General features: G+C 45.9%; 1 protein-coding gene and 1 long non-coding RNA gene across 4 annotated transcripts in view; one reads left to right on the top strand and one right to left on the bottom strand.

Annotated features, from left to right (window-relative positions):
• The window catches only part of LOC140849665 (uncharacterized), a 123343-nt gene extending 119626 nt beyond the window's left edge, over nucleotides 1-3717 (bottom strand). Inside the window, exon 1 of the long non-coding RNA XR_012131819.1 lies at nucleotides 2531-3717. This is a non-coding gene — a long non-coding RNA (uncharacterized lncRNA). The remainder of the gene's footprint in view (nucleotides 1-2530) is intronic.
• A 128-nt stretch (nucleotides 3718-3845) lies between these two features.
• Nucleotides 3846-20984, top strand: ZNF518B (zinc finger protein 518B). 3 transcript variants are annotated; one of them, XM_073237836.1, is made up of 3 exons: nucleotides 3873-3973; nucleotides 6185-6617; nucleotides 14390-20984. In XM_073237836.1, the coding sequence occupies exon 3, from the start codon at nucleotides 14586-14588 to the stop codon at nucleotides 17832-17834; it is 3249 nt and encodes a 1082-aa protein (XP_073093937.1). In that variant the 5' UTR covers nucleotides 3873-3973; nucleotides 6185-6617; nucleotides 14390-14585; the 3' UTR covers nucleotides 17835-20984. The 3 variants fall into 3 exon arrangements, with proteins under 3 accessions (XP_073093936.1, XP_073093937.1, XP_073093938.1); XM_073237837.1 differs by having other exon boundaries at nucleotides 3874-3973; nucleotides 6258-6617; XM_073237835.1 differs by lacking the exon at nucleotides 6185-6617 and having other exon boundaries at nucleotides 3846-3973.
• Nucleotides 20985-22265: the final 1281 nt, after the last annotated feature.

Consider the following 22265-nt stretch of genomic DNA (forward strand, 5'->3'; position numbering starts at 1 on the left):
AGCACACTGGGAAGTCTCGGTAGGGCCAGCAGCGCGAGTCAAGGCCCCGCCGCTCCTGCCCCCGCCTAGAGAAACCAAAGCAAAGCAGCACAGCCCAAGGGAGGGGGTGGGGCTAGGGGCGCCCAGGCTGCCGCGCGGACGGCCAGGTGAACTCAGGCGCCGGCTCGCCCGCAGGCGCCGGGTAGAGCTCTACTCGCACGAAGCGGAGGGCCGGCCACTAGCGACACACAAGCCGCCGGCGGTACTGCAGCCCCGGGCCGGGACGGCTTCTAGTCGGCCCCGCAGGGCTCTACCGGCGCGCATGCCCAATGCGCTGCTCTTGGCTCCAGGCAGGCCCACCGAGCTGTTGCTCAGCCTCCCCGGCGGTCCAGCGGGGCCTAATCAGCCCCGAACGCCCGAAAGGCAGCAGGAACGCTGGGAGGCACGGGCGCCCTCGGGCGCCCTCCCCCACCCTAACAATCTCAGGAAAGGTTGCTCAAGTACTCCCTTTGTTGACAAAAGCGTCTCAGAGACAGCAATTACTTGCCCAAGGTCACATAGCTGGTACAAATGAGTAAGGGGATGAGGATTTGGATTCTGCAGCTTCCATCCTCTTTGCCCCAGGACTGGGAAAAGTCCTGAATTTGAGTACGAGGGCGATAAATACGACCTTGGGGACCCAGGGCAAAGAGACATTTATCCCTCTTTCAACAGATGAGCAAACTTAAGGCACAGAGAAGTCACTAGAAATTACTGAAATACTTTAAAGAACCAAAATAAGCTATTTCCTTGGGTCTCCTGTTTATGCATAGTCTTGAAATGCCTGAGATTTACATGTCTTTGCCAATACACCCTAGCAATAGCAGGGAGTTCCTGAGCTGGTTAGAGACCGGGCCCTTTTCCGAGACACAGTGTAGTCAAGCACCTCCCTCTCAACCACAGGGTCCTCACTGGCATAATGGGGGAAATGACTCCCTAAAATCACACAGTTTGTAAATACCTAGGATGATCTGACCTGCACTGCCCTTCCTTGTCTTCCTCAAACATGCCTAACTGGTCCCATCTCACTCAAGGCCTTTGCACATGCTCTTGCCTATATGTAAAGTTCTCTTCCATCTTCCTGTGCTGTTCCTTTTCAGGTTTGGAGCTGATCTTCAGAGTCCTCTTCACTGAGTTTTTCAGATAGTCCTTTCTTGCTTTGCACCCCCTGCATACCACACTACCCAGTTTTATTTTCTCCTTGGCCTCTAGCACTCCCTAAGATTACTTATATATTTCATTCGTTGTTTGAGGTCTACAATCCTCAGCGACATGAATGCCTCCCAACACCACCTGCCAGCCAGAGGGCAGAGCCTTATCTTGTCCCTCCCTCTGTCCTCAGCACCTAGCCTGTGCCCACACTAAACAGGCACTCAGTAAATGTGAACATTAGCTCCCATCCTTTATAGTCCATGACTGGTTTTGTTCACGTGACTTCTCCTCTCTCCTGTATGCTAGATAATCATATTTGGGAGCTTGTATTAGTTTTAGGATTGCTGTAGCAAATATATTGTCTCACAGTTCTGAAGCACAGAAGTCTGAAATCAGGGTGTCAGGGCCAAGCTCCCTCTGAAACTTAAAGGGAAGGATCCTTTCCTGCCTTTTCCAGTTTCTGATAGCCCCAGGCATTCAGTGTCTTGTGGCAGCATAACTCCAGTTTTGTTCTTTGTCTTTACGTGGCCCTTTTTTTTCTCTATCTCTGTCTGCACATGGCATTTTCTTCTCTGAATCTCCTAAGGACACCAATCATTAGATTAGGGCTCACCTAGTGACATCGCTAAATCCACAAAGACCCTATTTCCAAATAAGGTCATATTCACCGGTGTTAATCTGCATCCATATAGACTGGGGATTAGGGCTTTAACACAACTTTTGAGGGGACATTATTCAGCCTGTAAAGAGGCGATCCACGGAACACTGAAAAAGAATTTAGGCAAACTAACCTGCAGGATGGCGAAGGAGACACGATGGGCAGCTGTTAAGAGTAGGAAATGTGCACTGGCTGAATGTCCAGAAATAGCATTTCGGGGTGAACTCTCCCTGCATCATAAGACTTTTAGGAACCGCGATTTAAGGGCTACTATAGGAGTGGATTCTATCCTGTGTGGCCCTTTTCCTGGCTGTAAATACCCCCACTCTGGACCCTCCACAAAACATTTTATCTCACTGAATTTGGGGTCCTGCAAAGTATAAACCACAGGGTCTATGCTAAGCCTTCAGCTGCTTTCTCTTGTTTAATGTTGACAACTTGCTCGTGAGGTAGGTCCTACTATTCAGAGATTTTTACATGAGAAATTGAGGTTTGGCAGGTTAGGGGGCAGGCTCACAGCTTCTTCATGACCGAGCTGGGATTTATAACCAGCTCTAACTGCAGAGAAATTTCCAGGAAACCCAGAGGTACTCTTTCAACAATTCTATGTGACTCAAGGGAGCACAACAAGGATGCATGAGTAGAAGTTAGAAGGAAAGGCAGCAATTTGGGCTAAATTTTAGGGAAAATTCTAATACTTACTTAGACTTCTGATTCTCCAATACTTAGAATTTAAAGATTTTCCTGATTTGGCTCCTTCTGCCACTAGATATCCAGGCAGCAAGCTCCCTCATCAGGAATGAGACCCAGTATTGCAGCATAGACGAGGGGAAAGAAGCTGCTGGTGGTGATCCATCTCCGGGTTGACATTCTCTCTGCCCAGCTCTTGCTACCTCAGTGGTGGGCACGTTTGCCTGGCTACTAGTCCTGTGGCTGACATGGTCTTCCTGGACTCCACTTCTCTTCGTTGACCAGTGGCCCTAGCTCAGCATCTCCTCCCTGCCTCTGTCCTATGTCTATGCACCCTGACCTCCAGCCTCCAACAGGAAGGCATTGGAAATCAGCCTTGCTCCTTCCGGAGCTTTGAAATAATCATCCAGTGGTTATTCTTGTAGAAACTGCGCTTCCCGTTTACGCTGCTCCCTGGAACCATATCTGCCCTTACTAGGTGGCAATGTTTTTTTTTGCAAGAGCATCATCTGAGTCCCTGATTAGGGGGACTTTAGCAACGTGGTCCCCTTCTCTTCTCAGAGAGGGTCTGTTCTAGGTACATCTTCCTTTCAGAAGGTCAAAAGTGTGTGGGTGGGAGGAGGGCCGTGCGGTGGAGGGAGGTTCTCCGAAAATGGTACCAGGAGAACAAGAAGCAGGAAAAAACGCTGGAATTAAATGCGCGCGCACCATCTCCAGACTGTCCCACTATCGCTGCCTGACTCTCACAACTGTCTACACGGTAGATGAGGCTCTGAGCTTCGTGTATGCTCTTCTCCACCTTGACTAATGAAAATTCTGAGACTCAGAGAGGTGAGGGGACTTCTTTGCCCAAGGTCGTGCCGCCAGGATGTAAAGCTGTCGGGAGAGTTGGGATTTGAACCCGGGACTTGCAGGCCGTCTCTTTCACTATTGCTCTCAAGAGGAAGAATTTGGAGGCTGAGACCTGAGCGCCTTTTCTCTCGCCTTCTTTTAAAGGCTGCTGGACTTGAAGCTTCGCGCGGGCAGGTAGCCGCTGCGCCCTGCGTCCGGACAGCACGAGAGCACAGCAGGCTCTCCTCAAGGGTGCCCGGGGGAAAGGGGGGGCACCCACGGTGGAAGCAGGGTCAGCTCTCCTCTGGCAGGGAGGCTCCCGCAGCCGGCGGGCATCGGGCTGAGCACGCAGCGGCCGTGAACGCGGTGGGTCGAGCCCCGCGCCCACGCCTGGGGCTGCGGGGGCGGGGGGCGCGGCGCCGCGCGGCACGGACACCGGCGGGGGCGTCCCAGCCTTAGGGACCTCGTCACCGCAGCGCTGCAGCCGAGCGTCCGCGCCGCACTGCGCAGGCGCGGCGTCGGCCCCGGCTCCGCCCCCGAGTAGGGACCTACCGCGGGCGCGGCGGCAGCGGCCTGCGGCCGGCGGTGTAGACGCCCCTTCCCGGGACCGGACCCGCCGGCCGGGTGAGTGGCCGAGGGAAGGGCGAGGGCTGCGGGCCGCGTGCGCCGGGCTGGCGGGCCGGGCGCCGCGGGGTGCCGCGGGCAGGGCGCGGCGCGGGCCCTGACGGGGCCTGGCGAGGCCGGACGGGGCGGGCGGGGCGGGCTGCCCGCAGCGCCGCGTGCCCGCTCCCCGGCCGGCGTGGCGGCGAGGAGGCCCGGACTGGGTGCGGGGCGGGCCGGGCCGGGCGGCGGGCTGGGTGCGGGCGAGCACGGACGCGGGGCCGGGGCGGCGGGGCGGGTCTTTGTGTCGCCGCCGCGGCCCCTCAGGCTTGTCCCGGGCGGGCCGGGTGGCGACCTCGGCGGCGGCGCCCTGCCGCGCGGGCTGCGTGTGGGGCGCGGGCCCGGCCTGCCCGCCCCCTCCCCCCACGCCCCCAGCGTCTTAAACGATGCGGCTCCCGGAGAAAGTCTACCGGTCGCCCGAGCAGGAAGTGTCGTCAGGAGGCCATTTTTAAAGCCTCCTGCGGGCCTCGGCGGCGAGCGTTGACGTGGTTCGGTTTCCAGCGGTAGAAGAGCCCCGCGGGGCGCAGGCCCGGGCGCCCCCGCGGGACGCAGCTGTGGGCCCTTTGTACCCGCGTAGCCCCCGCGCCGTTAGACGTGGACTCGCCTGGAATAACGTGCACCGTCGGTGTGAGCGTGCCAACAATAAACTTGAAAACCAGACTGGCATCGTCTTTCCTTGGGAGTTTCGGGTGTGTGCCCAGGGCTGGGCCTGCGCATCTTTTGCTGGAGAGCGAGCGGCAAGGGGAGGAGAGTTAGTAGAGGGTTGCCTTGTGCCAGGGCCTTTTGGCACTCTGGAACCTCCCTTCCCAGTGTCCTTTTTATCTTGTCTTAGGGTTGTTGGGCACTTTAAGGCCAGGAAACGACGCAGGGTGCAAAAGAATGGACATTTCTTAACCGGAAGGGGAAAGTCAAAGGAGAGAATGAAAGGAAACACTTCAGTGTCCATTTACGTTGGGTACTTAATCTATCCCATTAAAATACCCCTGACTTTAAAATGAACAATTTACCAACCTCACATTAAAAAATATGTGAACTACTCAGCCCTTTATCCTGCTTTAAAAGTCTACACAGTTAAACTGTAATGCTGCGTTAGAACCCTTAAACGTCCTCTCTTAAATTTAGAATTGAAGTCACAAAGAGTAAGACAGACCGAGGTCTCCAGGAGCTTGCGGTACTTGCCTGTAGAAGAGCAGAGAGAGAATAGGAATGTCTCTCTTTATCTCTGAATCACATATGCAAAGTTCAACCCAGCTGCAATGTGTGTACATAGCAGGAGATACCGGCCAAGGGCTCTCTGGAACCCTAGCAAACGGTTGTTTAGAAACCGGTATCCTATAGTCTCTAAAAATGCAGTTAGAATGTTTGGTTTTTTTTAGTTGTATGATACAGATGTTATGTTTAACGTAGGATGCATTTTTTGAACTTCTTTAAAAATCTTGGATGTAATAGAGCCTTGAAAAATAATTTTGCATGATTCCAATTTTGGTTACGCTGATAGCATTTATTGCAAATGCATTTTGAAAACAGGACATTATTTCATTTATTCTGCCTCCTTGATGTGTTCTGCGAAGCTAATGAAGATTTTTAAAAATTAAGTGGCATTTAGAAAAAGCGACACATCTACTTCTGGCCTTTTTGCCTTTAGATAAGGGAATCTAGACAAGTTTTGGGGCAAGAGGAAGAACAAAGAGCATTTTTATAATTGTTGCCATGAACGCTGACATTTCTTTCATTCACTCACCCATTCATTCAACCAGTCACTACTGAGTGCCTTCTGTGCCCAAGCCCCTGTGTGGTTTGCTGTGACAAACAAGGTTCTCACCAGTGAGGTTTCCCGGTGTTGATTGTTCCCAAGCTGCCTGGCATAGACTGTTTTCTTTATTCACAAACTATTACACAAACTCAGCCAACTGCAATTTCCAGGATGCGTCCTTGGAGTGGAAGGGCTAGAGACCATCTAATCAGACATTGTCCTCATGGTGTGGGAGATTGAGGCAGCATCAGAATTACTGAGAATTTTCCATCACATGCCTGAGGCCACCCCAGGAAGAAGGCAGTCTGATCCATGAGGTCACCTGAGTCCTAGGAAGCCTTTTTTTTTTAAGCTGCCTAGTGACTTTGCCCCGCACCTCTGTTTGAGAAGCACTTTTGGGACTCATTCCCTTTATTTTCCAGAAGAAAAGTTCCTGGAGAAAGCAGGGCTGCCCAGGCCGAGGACTTAAACCCGAGTGTCTGGCTTCTGTTGCAGTGTGTTTCGTGTGGTGCTATGTGGCCTCCCAGGCTCCTGAGTGTAGAAGCCAGACCGGGGCTTGACGCCGTGTGACGGGGTGGAACTCGGTGCCGAAGAAGAGAAGGAAGAGCCCGTGGACTCTGCGTACTTTTGACTGACATCTGCAGCTCCATGGCCCCAAGCCAGAAGTGAGAACAGTGCCCGGGTGTCAGCAGGTGCTGGGACTTTGGATCACTCCCTTCCCAGCGGAGAAGCAGAAAACAGAATGAAGATGAGACGCTGACCAGCTCTGGGACCTTAGAAAAGCCACACGGCTTCTCCAGATCTATTGTCTTAGAAGCAGCAGACAATTGAAGGTGTACTTTGAGTAGTGTCAAGGTAACGTATGAGTCTGCTTCTGCAGACACCCTTCACCTGGTGGGTCATGGTACTCCAGGACTGACCAGCACAGGCAGCACTGAGAGCGTCCTGATCAGAATGTTGGTGTAGCATTTGCTGCTTTACTGAATCTGCCCATTTACTATTTCTCTCATCTCCTGTTTTACCCCTTAAAGACAGCATCCTGTGCCAGGGATGAGGGTAAAACAGTTCTGTTTGTATTCGCTCTAATTCACCATGCTGGGCACTGTGCCAGAAACATTTAAATTTCTAAGAATCTGCAAAGTATTTACTGTCATTGCACACTATAGAGAGCATCATTGATGATGTTTCCAAGGTCAAATGGTTAACCAGGGTCTACCTGCTTAACCACCCCATTACAGTCCAAGGTGGTGGCCTTGCTCCCACCGCCAGCCACCTATGGGTGGCCTGGGTATATAAAAGATGACACAGGGTGTTAATACTGTTCTTGTCATTCCCACACACTTCTCTGCACCTGTAATGTCAGGTGATAATTCTCAACCTTGGCTGGGAATGTTATCTGTTTCTTTTGTCTGTTTTGCCATTATGGCGAAGTAGCCTTTGCACCTGGGAAACTTTTATAACTCTCAAAGCCTCCCTCCTCACCCCCAACCCCCACACACAGTGGCGCCCAGCATCACTCTTTAAAGTTCTGCAGATAATTCTGGTGTGCAGTACAGTGACCAGCCATCCCAGGGACCTTTTTAAAAAATAAGTTTAACATCCTGGGCATATTACAAGTTGGTCACCCTAATGCAGCCAGAGGACCACTGGTGCAGTAGGAGATACTTCCTCTGTTTGACTGTACTTTTTATTAAACCTTCAGTCCATTTCTTATACAAAATTTGGTTTCTTTTTAGGACCAAAAGAAAAGGGGTGGATATAAAAAATATGTTGATTTTTATCAATCTGAAGTCACTGCATTTATTAACAGAATTTTGTAATATTGCCTGTACTACCTTGGTTTTACCTTGTTTTTTGTGTGTGTGATACTAACAAAAGCATATTTGCCCCTTTATTTTTCCACATACAGAACTGTAAGTTTTAGACAAAACTCTAACACCTGTCATATCTTTCTTTTGAAAGTCTTTCTCTTTTAAACTGTGGAGGCATAGGTAATACCTTCTTCCTTTGTCTTCTGATGAAGTCTCAGTAGATGTGCTCAAGTCATCCCAAAATAACTCCTTTGTAGACAGGCAGTCGGGGAGAAGATTCTTGCCTGCAGCCAACTGAGAAGCTCCTGCTGCCAAAGACGGTTATCTCCTCAGACTCATACTTGAGCTGAGAGTTTGTGCTGCTTTGGAGATTACTGGATTCTCCTTACGAAGGAGCCTTACAAATACACACTGACTTATTTCCTGATAGCACAGGTAGTGTTCACCAAACGTAAGGTTACCTGGCTCTCTGCATATACCTTTTCCTCCCATCAGCCCTGTAAATTAGGCATTATTCCCATTTAACAAGTGAGAACACTCAGGCCCTTGGAGTTAATAAGTCCACAATCGCGCAGCTGTCAGGTCAGAGACCTAGATTTTGAACCCGGTTCTCAATAACCAAAGTTACTGCTCCTTCCACTCTTTACTCTTCTCATCTGGAAAGCAGAAGAACTAGCACAGGGGCTCTTGTTCAGCTTTCTTGCCCTGTTCTTGGCCTAAGTGATAGACTTGATTTCATAAGGAAATATTGGATTCCAAAGGTGGTACATTACTCAGCAGCATTTGGAAGTCTTTTTTGTCATCAAGATGGCCGTCAGTTTGCAATTCAGTTATTTCAAATGCAAAGTAGTTTGGCAAAAAGAAAACAAATGATGTTCTTCCTTGTTCAGACGTCTATTTCCTCATTCAGTTAAATTCTGATTCTTTTTAATGGTATGAAAAAATTCTTGCTGAGTGATGCAACAATTTCATCCTAAATACCATCCTACTTGGGAAATGTTAGCAGTCCACATTACGTTGGATTTTTTTCTCTGATCAGGTATTACTTGTCCACATTGTTGTCTGCTGGGCACTTTGGAGTAGAACGTTTTAAAATTTTGTTCACTGGAAATTGTTAGCTAATTTAGCCTTTGCTGTGGCAAAATAGACAAAAGGAACAGATTAAATTTCTGAGCACCTGTGCCACTAGCCTGAGTGCCTTGCATACATTAGTTTGCTTCTAATTACCCTTTAAGTTTGGTGATGATGAAGCCTGTTTCCTTGCCTGATGCTGAATAGAGGGAAATCATGTGCCAAAGGACCAGCAAATACAGGACAGAGTCAGAGCTCGAACTGGAAACCTTCCACCTGTGCTCCTCTCTTCACGGGAATAGCTGCTACATCCCTGCCCCAGCAATGGATGTAGAAGCCGCAATGAAAGGATTTCTGGAAAGTGCATCCTTTGGATGGAGAAACACATTTAGGAAGCTATCAGTCAACTGATACTTTTCATAGGCATCTCTCGTGAACAAAAACGCATGTGATGTAATTGGCTAGCTACTTTTAAGGTTAACATCTTGCATGGAAACACGGGGATATTTCACAGTTCAGCTGGGCTTGGAGAGGGAAAGGTGGTTCAGTAACTAGCTTACATACAAACTGAAGATGTGATGAGGACTCTTGTAGTGAAAACATCTTTTCCATCGTGACTATAAGTACCTGTTAGCCCCTTGGCTGCAAGGCTAGGTGGATCGATTTGCCCCAGAGGCCAGTATCTGTTATGCTGTACAACCAAGCAACTACAATTAAGTTTATAAATAATTATAAAGTGAGATTCAGTATATATTCTGAAAAAGCAATTGCCAGCAAGCCTATATTTTACCCTCTGACTATTAGTGATTGGTGTCATTCTATTTTTTTCATTAAAGAAGAAAAATATTTTTAACAGCTTATGATGCATGAGCAACTTATCTAAGCTCTTTATTCACATTATCACAATCACTCTTCGTGACAGCTCTGTGAGATAGGTACTGTTACTGTTTTTTGTTTTACAGACGTGGATTTGGACAGTTTGCCCCAGGCCACACACCTAGAAATGATGGCTCTGGGATTTTAAATCCTGTGATCTGATTCCAGACTCTGTAGCTTTAAACATTAATTTACTGCTTGTTTCTCTTGTAATTCTGTGGAGCATTTGACATTTCCGGTAATTAGAAGTCAGATGCTTCCTTATTAGTAAGAACTTACACAACCATCACGGTGTTCGTAGCCCCCAGTGACACCAAACTGGTCCCTAACAAACTCAGGATTTTTCTCCGCATGCCCCCATAATGAGTCTTTAAGAAACCAGGGCAAGTGAGCCCCACGTCAAAAGGGAACCCGCCAGCAGCAAATCCGGCACTTGGGCCTTTTCCCTGTAAGACAAGACTTAGTGTGGAGAAGCCTGTGAGTGGCGCGCGGGGCTGCTGCTCTGCGGCGTGTGGCCCTCTGGTTGGTGCTGTAGGTAGGTCTGCACCACAGAGCTCACTGCGCTGTCGAAAAACAGCTTAATATTCAATGACCCTTGTATGTATTGTGTCCAAAGTTGGACATACTGTGACATACTATCATAGGATGTGGCTTTTCCTGTACATGAGAAAGAGAACCCAGGGGACTGGAGCAAAGTATTTTATGGGTTTTGAGACCCTATCTTTAAAAAAAAATGTTTCTAGTTCTAGGAGGCCAAATGTGGAGGTTTTATAACAGAGGTGTTGTAAGTTTGCAAGCAGGTGAACACTGATACCGGTGGTTATAGTGATTTATTGAGTCCGTGTCAGCATCAGGCTCACACATGGCCCTTGATAGTGTTGTATATAATCCGTGGTCGTCGGCCCATTGGGCAATAATTTACCAGGATGACCCAGCTTCACAGGTGGTTGTACCAGAGTATGAGCTGGGTAGAAACTTGTGTGGAGTGCTCTGGGGGCTTGGGAGCCTGTTACTCAGGTGCCTGCTGCAGCCTCAGGAGTGGCTGTGGGTAAATAGCAACATCAAAGCCATCTTAATTCTTCCAGGCCACTGTGTCCACTCACCTCTGTCTCAAGGTGTTATATCTGAGAACCTTTTCCCCCACAAAACTAGCCACACAAACTAAAGGCCAGAGGGAACTTTGCTTGTTTTGAAGAAGCTTGACATCTTTGTCACCTGCACTGAAGGAAGCGCCAGTGTAGAAACATTGCATTATCTTGAGAATGGTTTAGAAGCCAAGAAGCTTTCAGACGGGACAGTCAGTCATGTCCTTGATAGCCTCCCCATTAAACTGTGTTTGCTGACCACAGCTTCACGTTTCCTGTTGGCCGTTGCGCCTGTGGATTCTTAATTCAGAATAACTGCCGGGCTGCTTTGTGGAAGCATCTTCAAGAGGACACTGCGTTCCTTAGTCAGCATAGCTGGCTTGGTTAATTTTCTAGGGACTTTCTCCATCAGGATGTGCTCTACCTTTTGCTAATGTACATGACCTTATATCCAGTCTATCTTAGATTTTAAGTCTCCAGTTTTAGGAGGAATGACACCTCCCAAGTTTTAAAAGGAACTGTAGAGAAAGTGGCAAAACTGCCTTATGTAATATTTGAAGAGTCTCAGAGGCTGGGAGAGGTGCTAGAAAGCTGAACACGCACAATTGGAATCCTGACTTGGGTGATGCTCCAGACAGAAGCATCTCATCACATGGTTCATTTGAAAACTTGTTAGGATTGCTATGTAAGGTTTATGTTAAATTGGTAAGAAGGCTGTACCAGACAAGTAAGTTACTTTCTTTTCTTTCCTTCCCTCTTTTTCCCTCCTCCTCATCTTTCTTCTCTCTCCTTTCCCTCCATCTTTTTCTCTTAACTAGTAGGATTATGAGACTGGTGGATGAAAGACATACATATGACTGGTATGCTAATCTTTTGAACAGAATTGAGAACCAAGAACAGGTGAGAGAAGAGATGTGCAGATTAATAACGTGCATCAAGGATTAAGTTGTTTCCTAGCCCCGGTCAGGATACAAGAAAGTTACATGAAAGTTACATGGCGGCTGGTTTCAGTTGCATTTAAGGGTAAATTCATGACGAAACTATGTGAAAAAATTAGCTGCCTAAAGAGGGAAGGAGTTTTGTTTATGTCAGCATTAGACCATCAACTAACTAGATAACTGGTGAAGCTGTTTAAAGGATTTAAATTTTGCTGGAAGTTTCAAGCAGTGATTTCTACTTGTGAATTACATGGAGTGCTTTTAGGAACCACAAATGTCTCTTCCCTTCCAACACCCCCACCCCCTTGAGATTTAGAATCATTAGCTTTGGGGTACAGCCCAGGAATGTTTGTTTTAGCCATGAATCTGAGGCTTCTCCAGAATTGGGGAAGTTCCCCCTTTAAAGCCCCTTTTCAGCCTCTGCATTCTTTGGGCCAGTGGGTTCCTTAGGGTCTGGGTACAGCCATTGTTTTAACAGCTTCTATTGTAACAGGATGAAGATGCCAATGTGAATATGTTGACAGTAATGGCATTCTTAGACAATGAAGTCTGATTTCAGGGATTAGCCATGTGAGACTGTTCTTAGGAATCATCTAGATGAGCATAGATGAACCTATGAGTTAACAAATGCAAATGACTAGGTTGCCTGAAGTCACTTGATTGACTAGTAGAGGTTCTGGGTGTCACTCCTGCCTCCCTTCACTAAAGCCAGTTTACAAATTTGGAGAATAAAGTGTGCGTCAGCTTCCACCTAGAGACGCCTCTGAAAGTTCTGCCTGCTGTATGTAGTATGTACCAGGAGTGCGGTGGAAGGTGAAAAGCCCTCGGCTTTGCCCAGGCTGATCAGTTTGCCAGTTTGAGGTATTCATGTCTGTCCTGTTCACAGTCCCCTTGCATAGGTATATGTTTGAACACGGAGGGAATAGATGGCACCTTGCAACCCCACAGGCCTCTGCCCACTTGAGACAGCTGAGTATTCCATTACACACACACTCAGGGCAAGGCTGATTGAATCCCTGGATGCCACCAGGGCTGTACTGCATGCTGGGAGTTGCTTTTGAGAGGAGGCAGCTGCCTTTGGCAAAAGGAAAATAGGGGAGGTAATGCTGCATCAAGAGAGAAAGCTTATTATCAAATATGGTGCTTTCCAAAAATGCTCTGAAAGGGCAGATTTTATACTGGATTCAATATGCAGTCATTGTTACTCTTGACTCCACAGTGAGGCCTGCTCCTCCAGTCAGCCTTTCAGACTTACTTTGTATGGCTCTTGGCCTGTTAGCAGTGAAACAGAAGGAAGCTGATTTTCTCTCCTGTTGCTTCCCATCCCTGAACAAATACTGAGTGCCTCTGTGTGTCTCCTGACACTTAGGGAAACATTTTAAAATTTCAGAAGTATTCTTACATGCATTAGTGTTCCAGTCATCCTGGCAACACTGTGGAAAGAGGTTGGATAAGTGTCCTTAATTCTAATTGCCAGGTGAAAACATTGAAGCTCAAAAGGTTTAAAGTGGTTTTTTTTTAGGTCATAAGAGAAAGGCTTAGCAGATTCCAAGCTAGAATGGCTTTTGTTTGGCTCCTAGTTATGTGTATTCTTGATAAAAATGTATTTTAAGATAACTTTTTTATATAAAAATTAGTCACTGTTCACACATGTATATACTCTAGAAAACATCGGCATCTCTGCTGCCACTGTCCAGCCACCTTCAGTCTTGCACCTCAGCCTCTCTACTGCCATCACTTTACCCTAACAGCCTCCTGTCATTGAAGTAAAAATCAGATCAGCATGTCACTGCTCCAGTCCCCTGGGTTCTCTTTCTCATGTACAGGAAAAGCCACATCCTATGATAGTATGTCACAGGTCCCCAGTTCCCTCTGACCATATCAACTGTTCTTCCTCCCACCTCCCCTCCTTGCTAACTGTGCTCCAGTCTCAGCCTTCCTGCTGTTCTTCACATGTTCTGGGTCCACTTTCCACAGAACTTTGCCTTCTCCACCTGAAACACCCTACTTCCTGCCAGCCACTGTGCTTGCTGCCTGGCTGCCCCAGGCTCTCACTGTCAGCACATCGCGAGGCCTTTCCTGACCCCACGCCTCCATGTCCCAGCCCTGCAGCCTCAGCACATAGCTGCCCCCTGTCCCCCTTGCCCTGCTTTATGGTCTGTTCTCCCCAGTTACCTCCACCATCTGACAAACCACTAGGTCACCGTTTCCTTTCTCTGTACCCTAACTTGCTGTTGGTCACAGCCCTGTAGCCCCGAGAGCAGTGCCTGGCACTGGAGAAATGCTCAGTAAGAAGTTGAAGGAAAATGTACTTGGCTACTGAATATGGTCAGTGTATCGTTGACTCTTACTACTTGTGAAAGCAAACAGTGCATGAGAGAGAGTGGGGACCCACACTGTTAACTGCCCCTAATATAGAAACAACTGGACACCTGAACCGAAGTTCTGGCTCTGCTTGGTAATGTGTTTAAAAACTGAAATGCCAGCCTGTATAAGGTTTTAGGCTAATAGGAATTTACCTGTGACATTGCTAAGATGCTCTCAGTGATGCTGAAAAAACAGCTTTCACTCATCAGTGGCTATACTGAATGACTATAATGATTTCCTTGTTCCTGGCATATCTGTGTTTATGGTTGGTCAAAGTGATGAGTTTTAGGGGGCTGAATTTGTTATTTGCCAGCTCTGTTGTATTCTATATTATTATGAACATGTGTCAAAGATCATATGTTAAGATTTAGCATAGAATTCCCAACATGATTGAAATGTAGGGTATGTTTGGAAGTAGCGTACTGTACCTGAAGTACAAATATTAATCAGCTTTATTCTTTCTCTTTTTCCTCTTCTAGTGTTAACCTGCAGTAGCAGAGAATTGGAAGCAATCCTATTTTGGATCGTGTGCCTACTGTGGTCATATGTCAAAAAGATAAGTATGCTCCCAGGAAGTGGCTGCTTCCCTGCCAATCACAGAACATATTGAAGGATGCTGCCTAACGGTTTTATCATATCAAGTCTTTTCTGGATTTCAGTGGACATTTTCTGGAAATGCAAATAAAGAAGATGAAGGATATCGGACAGCAGTTATATACTACGCAAGTGAATGACAGACACATTTCCCTGACCATGTCGCCCAAACAGCCTATTGCTGACAGAGTGACTCGACCAGACAGACAGGAAGCTCAGAGCCTTTTGTATCAAGGCTCAGAGGCAGAGGCTGCCATGATGACCATTGCTACATGTGTGAAGTGCAAAAGTGTTCACAAAATCCCTCTTCAAGATTTGAAAGAGGGTGCTGGACAAAGCCAAAAGGAAGACAAATATGTTTGCTTTAAATGCAGCCTTGGTGTTGCTCCACCCCATCTTCATTTTGTGAACAGTAATCCCAGTGCTGTTCATGTAGGAAATAAAACTGAAACCATCTCAAGTTCTGTCAGTAACAAATTTAAGGTAAGGAACTTTAAACCAGGCAAATACTATTGTGATAAATGTCGATTTTCCACCAAGGATCCTTTGCAATACAGGAAGCACACACTTCAACATGAAGAGATTAAATTCATCTGTTCTCACTGCAGCTACATTTCCTACACGAAAGGGGAGTTTCAGAGGCACTTGGTGAAACATACAGGCATATTCCCTTATCAATGTGAGTATTGTGACTATGGTGCTATTAGAAATGATTATATTGTCAAACACAGGAAAAGAGTACACGAGAGGGCTGGTGGAAAGCGGCCCCCCAAAACTGTGGCCAAGCTGGAGCCAAAAAGAATCAGCACATCAAAACAAAATGCAGAGCTTTTAAAAGCTTCCCATCCAAGGACTACATTTCAAAACAAGTTATCAGATCAACTTTCAAGGTTCTCCCTCCTGACAGATAAAGACAAAATGCACAATATTATGTTGTTACCTGAATCAAAGGAATACCAGAAGGATGTGGTGTGTATTCCAAATAAAGTGACCCTGTTGGAGCCAAATGAAGTCAGTCTGTTTGAGAACAAAAGTGTGGAGGTGGAAGTATTATCCCCTGCAAAAGAGCCTGTGCAGCCAGGAATGCCGCTAACAGTCGTGGCGCCTGCAGAATTAGTGGTCCCAGCAAACTGTTTAGCCCAGCTGATAGATGTGAAGGTTGTCAATGGAACCCAGCAGCTTGTTCTGAAACTGTTTCCCCTTGAGGAAAATAATTGCCTTGAAGCTGGTGGGGGTGATGGGGGCAATTCTGAGTATATAACTAAGGAGAAGGGTTCAAAGGAACACGGACACATGGTTTCTGCAGAACAAACAAAATCACTAATGATTGAAGGGAATGTTGGAAAGTTCGCAGGCATTGGGAATCTTCAATCATCAATTCAGAAACAACTTCAAAATGTGAAATGGGTAAGGCCTTATGATTTTTTCAAGTCAAATTCTAGTTTACACAATGGTGGGGAATCCCTTCTCAACTTTAATACAGTTGCAGATTGGCAAAAAAAAAGTAATATATATACACATAGAACTGCTTTTCCTTCTGTTGCCTTAAAAGGTCATTCTCCATCATCTGTAGTAAAAAACAGCATTTTCTGTGGTCTTGGAACTGCATCTAACCCTTTTCCATATAAAGCTGCTGTTCCTTTTACTGAACATGGAAGAAATTTACACAGTGACTCACAGCAGTTATTTCCTCTTGCTGCATCACCTGCAACCATTTCCTTCTCTGGAGAAAAGGGCTTATTGCCTGTTAGTAAAAATGATGTGGAATCTAGAAATGAAATCAGTATTCCTGTAAAAATGGTTCCGTCTAATAGAAGGCTGAAAGACAACCAGGCAGAGGAACGCAAGGCCATTTCACATAGAGGCCACGTTTCTTCTCAACACAAAAATGAGTATTTACACATCAATTTTACAGGAGAAGATAGAATCAGACCTCAGCAGCCTGCAGATAAACCTGTGGAATTAAAGAATTCTGACAGGACTAATGACTCTTTCGAAGGCCCAGTCATCTCATCAGTATTTTCTCTGAGCTCTGGATCTGAAAATGTCCCTGAGGGGGTTAAGTGGAATAGTTCAACATCTAAAATAAAGTCAATTGAACTCTTGCGTAGAAAGATAGCTCAGCTAATTGAATCCTGTGGCAAGCCTTCATCTTTGGCTGCAAGTAATGCACATCGTCGTTGTGCAGGGCAGACATCGAAGGTAACTTCGAAAGCTACCCCTGAAGGTATTCAAGAAATCAGTGTGTCATTTACTGGCACTGGCTATTCCAGGGGCGCGCTCCAGAAACCTCACGGTGATGGGGGCGGTAACGGACAGCTTGCTCGTCAGCAAACGTATCCCCAGTTTGTAGAAGGCAGCAGCGGGGAAACTGAAAGCAGAGTGACCGGGAAGGCTCATGCTGCTACTCCAGTATTGATCCCCAAAGGGGCTGTGTTGAGGGTTCTTAATTCCTCTGAGGATGCACACATTATAGAAGCTACATGCGAAGCACCTGTCAACATACCTTGCAGTGAGACACAGTTAATAAAACCCATTCCATTCTGCTCAACAAAGCAGACAGAGTCAGACTTACAGCCCTTGACATGTGAATATGGGCCAATAGACATGTCCCAAAATCTTGATACATCTCTTCAGCCTAAACCAAGAAAAGAGAGTGCTATTTGGAGCACCATGCCTAAAAAAACTGGCCCCTTGCACGGACCACAAGGAAGCAGTGAACTGAGTAAGCAACGGAAAATGCTTTCCACAAGTCTTCCTATAAGTAAAACCAGAACCAAGCAAGTAAATTCGTCCAAGAAGAAAAGTAGACTTTTGGCTGATCCCAGCCGCTGTTTCAAGGATCCTTCAATCTTTCAGGTTGCAAGACAACTTCGACTGATAGCAGCTAAACCAGACCAGTTGATTAAATGCCCGCGCCGGAACCAGCCTGTCATTGTGTTAAACCATCCAGATGTTGACTCACCAGAGGTGACCAATGTGATGAAGGTAATAAACAAGTACAAAGGCAATGTCCTCAAAGTTGTCTTATCAGAGAGGACCAGGTGTCAGTTGGGCATTAGAAGGCATCATGTTCGGCTGACCTACCAGAATGTGGAGGAAGCCAATCAAATAAAAAGGCAAATGATGTTGAAAATGAAACTGAAAAAAGTTCATAAAAATAACTACCAGGTGGTGGACTCCTTGCCGGATGATTCATCACAGTGTATATTTAAGTGCTGGTTTTGTGGGCGGCTTTACGAAGACCAGGAAGAGTGGATGAGTCACGGCCAGCGGCATTTGATAGAAGCAACCAGAGATTGGGATGTTCTTTCTTCGAAGGGCAAATAAGTAAAAAATTGGCCTCTGAAGCAAATTGTTTTCTTACTTTTAGGTTATTCTGGTTTGGGTTGTTTTGTTTTTTTCCCTCACTGACTCAGTAGGAGAAAAACAGATTGTACTGATGGAAGGTTCACTAGTTTCTTTAGATCCCTTGTAGGAATGTTGAGAGCCAGGGGTCCTAACCGGAGACACATGAGTGGACCTTGGGAGGTACTTGAAGCCCCTGAAATAATGCGCACAAATTTATGTATATGCATTTTGCTTGAGTGAAGGGAAACTTTCAAGCATTTTCAGTAGAAGCTGAGACTTTTCTTTATTTAGCACCCCATTTTCTGAGTAGATGGTAATCTTTAGTAATCCATTCAGAGAGGCCAGGTCAGTGTTTTACAAGTGATCTTTATATAACAAAATGCTACTGAAGAGTCAAACCCATGTTTTGGTGTGTACATCCTTTTTTTTTTTGCATTAATTTACTGAATATTTGGTACATAATGGGATTTATATATTCTACTTTGTCAGTTATCTTAAATTTTGTTATACAAAGTGGCCACTGTTAAATCCCTCACCCACTGCAGTCTTCATAAAGTGTTCTATGTGGCACAGAGAGTTGTGCTTTTTGGCCATTCTAAAGAATGAGTCCAGGGGTTTGCCTGAATTTACTAGTCCAACAGCAGGTGTTAGGGAAAGAATAAAACATTTTCAAGCTTTTGCGTGCTTTTTAAATATTTTGACTTGGGATAGGTGGGGAGGGAATGTACCTTTTTGCAAAAATGGTCACAGAGGGAAAGTATCTAAAAGGAAGTCTCCTGTTTGCTCTTACCATTCCCACAGACATAAAGTAAGTAACCTTTTTAAAATGTGAATGAACAGGCTTCTCACAACATATAAAAGCTTGGGAGACAGATCCAGGGACGGCTGTGAGGGAAGTGTGGCTTCGTGTAGTTCTCACTTGGGAACTCATTGCAGGCCCCCCTTCCCTTAGGGCCCAGACCCCGCCCCAGGTCACACCCCACTCTCTCTCTGCCAGTTTTCAACAGCCCGCTCTGTGGAATAAGCCACCTACTCACCTGTCCCTTCCCTTTGGTGCCCTTGAGGCCCCTTAAGGTTTCCCTCATGAAAAAATACTGAAACTGAGAAGTCAACAAAATGGAAACATCCCACCATATTTGTTAGGATTACGGGAGCGCACGCCTGGTCTTGTTGATAGTAACAGTCTGCTTGTAATTTCTCTAGTCAGAGCCGTGCTTTTCCCACTTCCTGCTCACCTTTCCCGGGAAGCAGCTCTGAGAACGCTTCTGCTCCCCTCGATACCAACACTGTCGAGCCTGGTGCTGGTGTAGACAGCACCTCAGTGCACTGGGGAGGGCCTCCCTCTGCACGCGGGCAGGCGGGCAGCGCGGCAGGTACAGCTCAGGGGGGACCTGGGCCCTCCCTCACCTGCAGCCCGCCAGCCAGCCACCACCCCGCATGAAGAACAAACGGCACAGCCCGCGGGCGGCCAGGCGCCTGCGTGTTCTCCCTTCAAGGACGGCCCCTCCCTTCAGGAACCTAGTGGGTGAGTCAAAGCGGCGCTGTCACATCTGAAAAAGACCAGCGAGACTTCTGCGGGGAAGTCAGCTGGAGACTTCGTGATCTTTTCTTCCACGTGGGAAATTCAGATTATGCTCTGATAGTTGGGATTGTAATTCTTTGTAGTTGCTTTGCATTACAGATAATAAACATTTCTTGTGTATAATTCAATACATAGCCATTAATTAAATGATTAGCTTTTAACTGAAATTTAAAATTTAGGTTTTTTTATATGTGTATAAATGTGTGTACACATATACATATTTTTTACCATATGAAAACTTCAGTAGCTAATTTTCTCATTTCCTGTTTTATAATGAGATTATGTGGGCTGGAAAATATAATGTTTTATATTCTAGAAATTTATTTTGGAAGCACATTTTTATAACGATCTGTTCTCATTTGTAGAAAATGAAAGCACAGTAAGTGATGGGTCTGATGTATATGAACAAACAGGAGTTGAAAACCGCAAGCCCATTTCGTTACAGTATTTCATCCCTGTGCATTTCTAGTCAGTGTTCTTGGGAAATGGGTTTTGTGTACCATTTGATTACATAAAGGAGAGCATTCTGAAGTGTTACTCACAGATCTGTGCCCCTCTGGCACGAAACAGGGCTCCTAAGATGTTGACAGGAGAAGATACTGATTTTATTTTTTTCTCCTATACCTCACTGCTTAGTAGCATCTTTCCTGAAAGGCTAGACCATGACCTTTCAGGAGAGATGAGCATGAATCGGATCAGAGTGTTAAATGTCAACATAAAATATTTACACTTTGCAGCATCAACTATTTTTCAAGTATTAACTAGAACTCAGCTTAAAACTTGTACAGAGCTAAATTTTGGGGGTAGAAAATGTAGCTAAGCTTTTTGGGATTTTCAGAACTACAGTTCTTTTTAAGAAATCTGGGCTTCTGAAAGTCAAAAAAAATGAGAAAGCAAACAATGGCTGTCTTCCGTATATAGAGAACTTCAGAAAATAACACATAGGTAGATGATGCCATGAAACAAAAAATGATTTCTAACAGAACTGGAGAGGGTAGGGGCAAAAGTGTGTGAGGATTTTTGAACTCTCTTGATTTTAAAGGCCCTCTCCACACTAAATTTTTATTAATAGTACTTATAAAATCATTTTTAGAAAATTTTTCTTTTGGGGATCAGAAATGAGATAATCTTGTTAAATTTATAATATGACAGAGTGAAAATTTTAAAAACTCAAATACACTGTAATAGATCCTGTTTTACTCAGATTTTTATCCCCAGCCCAGAATATTTTGTGAGCCCTGTTATGGGCTATTTGTTGAGCTAAACTGAACACGACGCATTAAGCCTCAAAAGCTCCGGCCTCTTCTTTTGGACATACTGTGTAAGCCCCCCAGACGATGAGGATGTGACGAGTGCTTGGCCTTGAGATTTCTGAATCTGTATATGTCGATATGAGCAGAAAACAAAATACTGCGTAACATGTTTTAACCATTATTATAAGTCCTGTGTTAACAGTTTCTGTGTTGGCTGCTCTGGTTTTGAAACACATTTGTATATAGATATAGAAGTTGGCATAAATTTTGTTAAATAAAGCAACCGTAAAATTTTCTCTGTCCATTGATTTCGGGTGTTAAAAACAGTAGCCCTTTATTACACAGCCTGCCTTGTAAACGTTCCTGAATCACGTGGTCGTCATTCTGCCTGACGCGGGTGCGTCAGTGCCACCAGGACATACTCTGAATTGGACGGACAGCTGGCCGACCGCGTGCACCCTGAGATGAGGCCAGACAGCTTTTTTGTTGTGCTTTGGCTTAACTCACGAGAGGTGCTGGTTTGGGCCGCACTGAAAGTTTTCTTACTGTGGTCAGTGGCCTCGTCACAGAACGTATGTGGGCACTTCTACCCTTCATGTCTGGCCTCAACTAAGAGGGCCCTGGGTGGAGAGTGTCCAACAGCTGAGGGTCCTGCTGGGCCACGCGAGTGTAGTTGCAGTGCGGATGCCATTTATCCAAATGTAACTGGTCCCTTGCACCTGATTTCACACATTTGAGTGTATGAGGATATTTGGAGAGGGGGCTTAACTCCCCCCATCTCATTCCTTGTACCCGAGGAGTCAAAGAGGGAAAATAAGAGAACTAGACTGGAGATGACTGGGCAGTTCCTGAGGGAAAAACAAAAAGATGTGAGTTGCTTAAGTCAGCAATTTGATTAATTTATCATCGAGGATGAGTCATTATCCTCTAATCCTTTAAATTCAGTCTAATAAATTGTCGCCTTTGACTGGTTCTTGAGGGGAAACTAGAGATCAAATAGGGCAGGGGAAGCCCGAAGGGAGGCTTGTATGAGGCATGGACTACCAGGGGCCGCTGTACTGTGACTACATCAGGACCTTGGGCAGAAACTGCGTTCAAGGCCAAAATGCTAGGAAGTGCCAGTCACTAATCCACATTTTATTATTAAGGAAAAGAGAAAGATTAGTAACATTTCATTCATCAGCTTTACATAAAGATGAGTGAAGTAATTGCAGGACAGGGCTTGGTCAGGAAGCACCACGGCACCCCCCCAATACACAGCCCACCTCTTCTGTAAAGTTCGTTGCTTTGCAATAGGAAGAACCTTTCGCTGCCACAGGCTATGCTCAGCATAATTGCCTGCTTAAGGTTCCAACATGTATTAGACACATTAGTTGGAATGAAATGTCGTGCTAAGAACTGTGGACTTAGACTAGGCAGTGCCATCCAGTAGAAATAGTATGTGAGCCATATATGAATCTGAACTTGCTGGCAGCCACATTTAGAAGTAAAAAAGTGAAATTGTTTTGCTTGATCCAATACATCTAAAGTGGTATTTACACATTTTTGATCGACATAAAATTTGAGGTATTTTAT

This window comes from Manis javanica, chromosome 5, assembly GCF_040802235.1.
Source record: "Manis javanica isolate MJ-LG chromosome 5, MJ_LKY, whole genome shotgun sequence".
NCBI classification, from domain to species: Eukaryota; Metazoa; Chordata; class Mammalia; order Pholidota; family Manidae; genus Manis; species Manis javanica.

Coding starts and splice junctions, on each gene's coding strand:
- ZNF518B (XM_073237835.1), top strand. CDS start 14,586: ATGCAAATAAAGAAGATGAAGGATATCGGACAGCAGTTATATACTACG.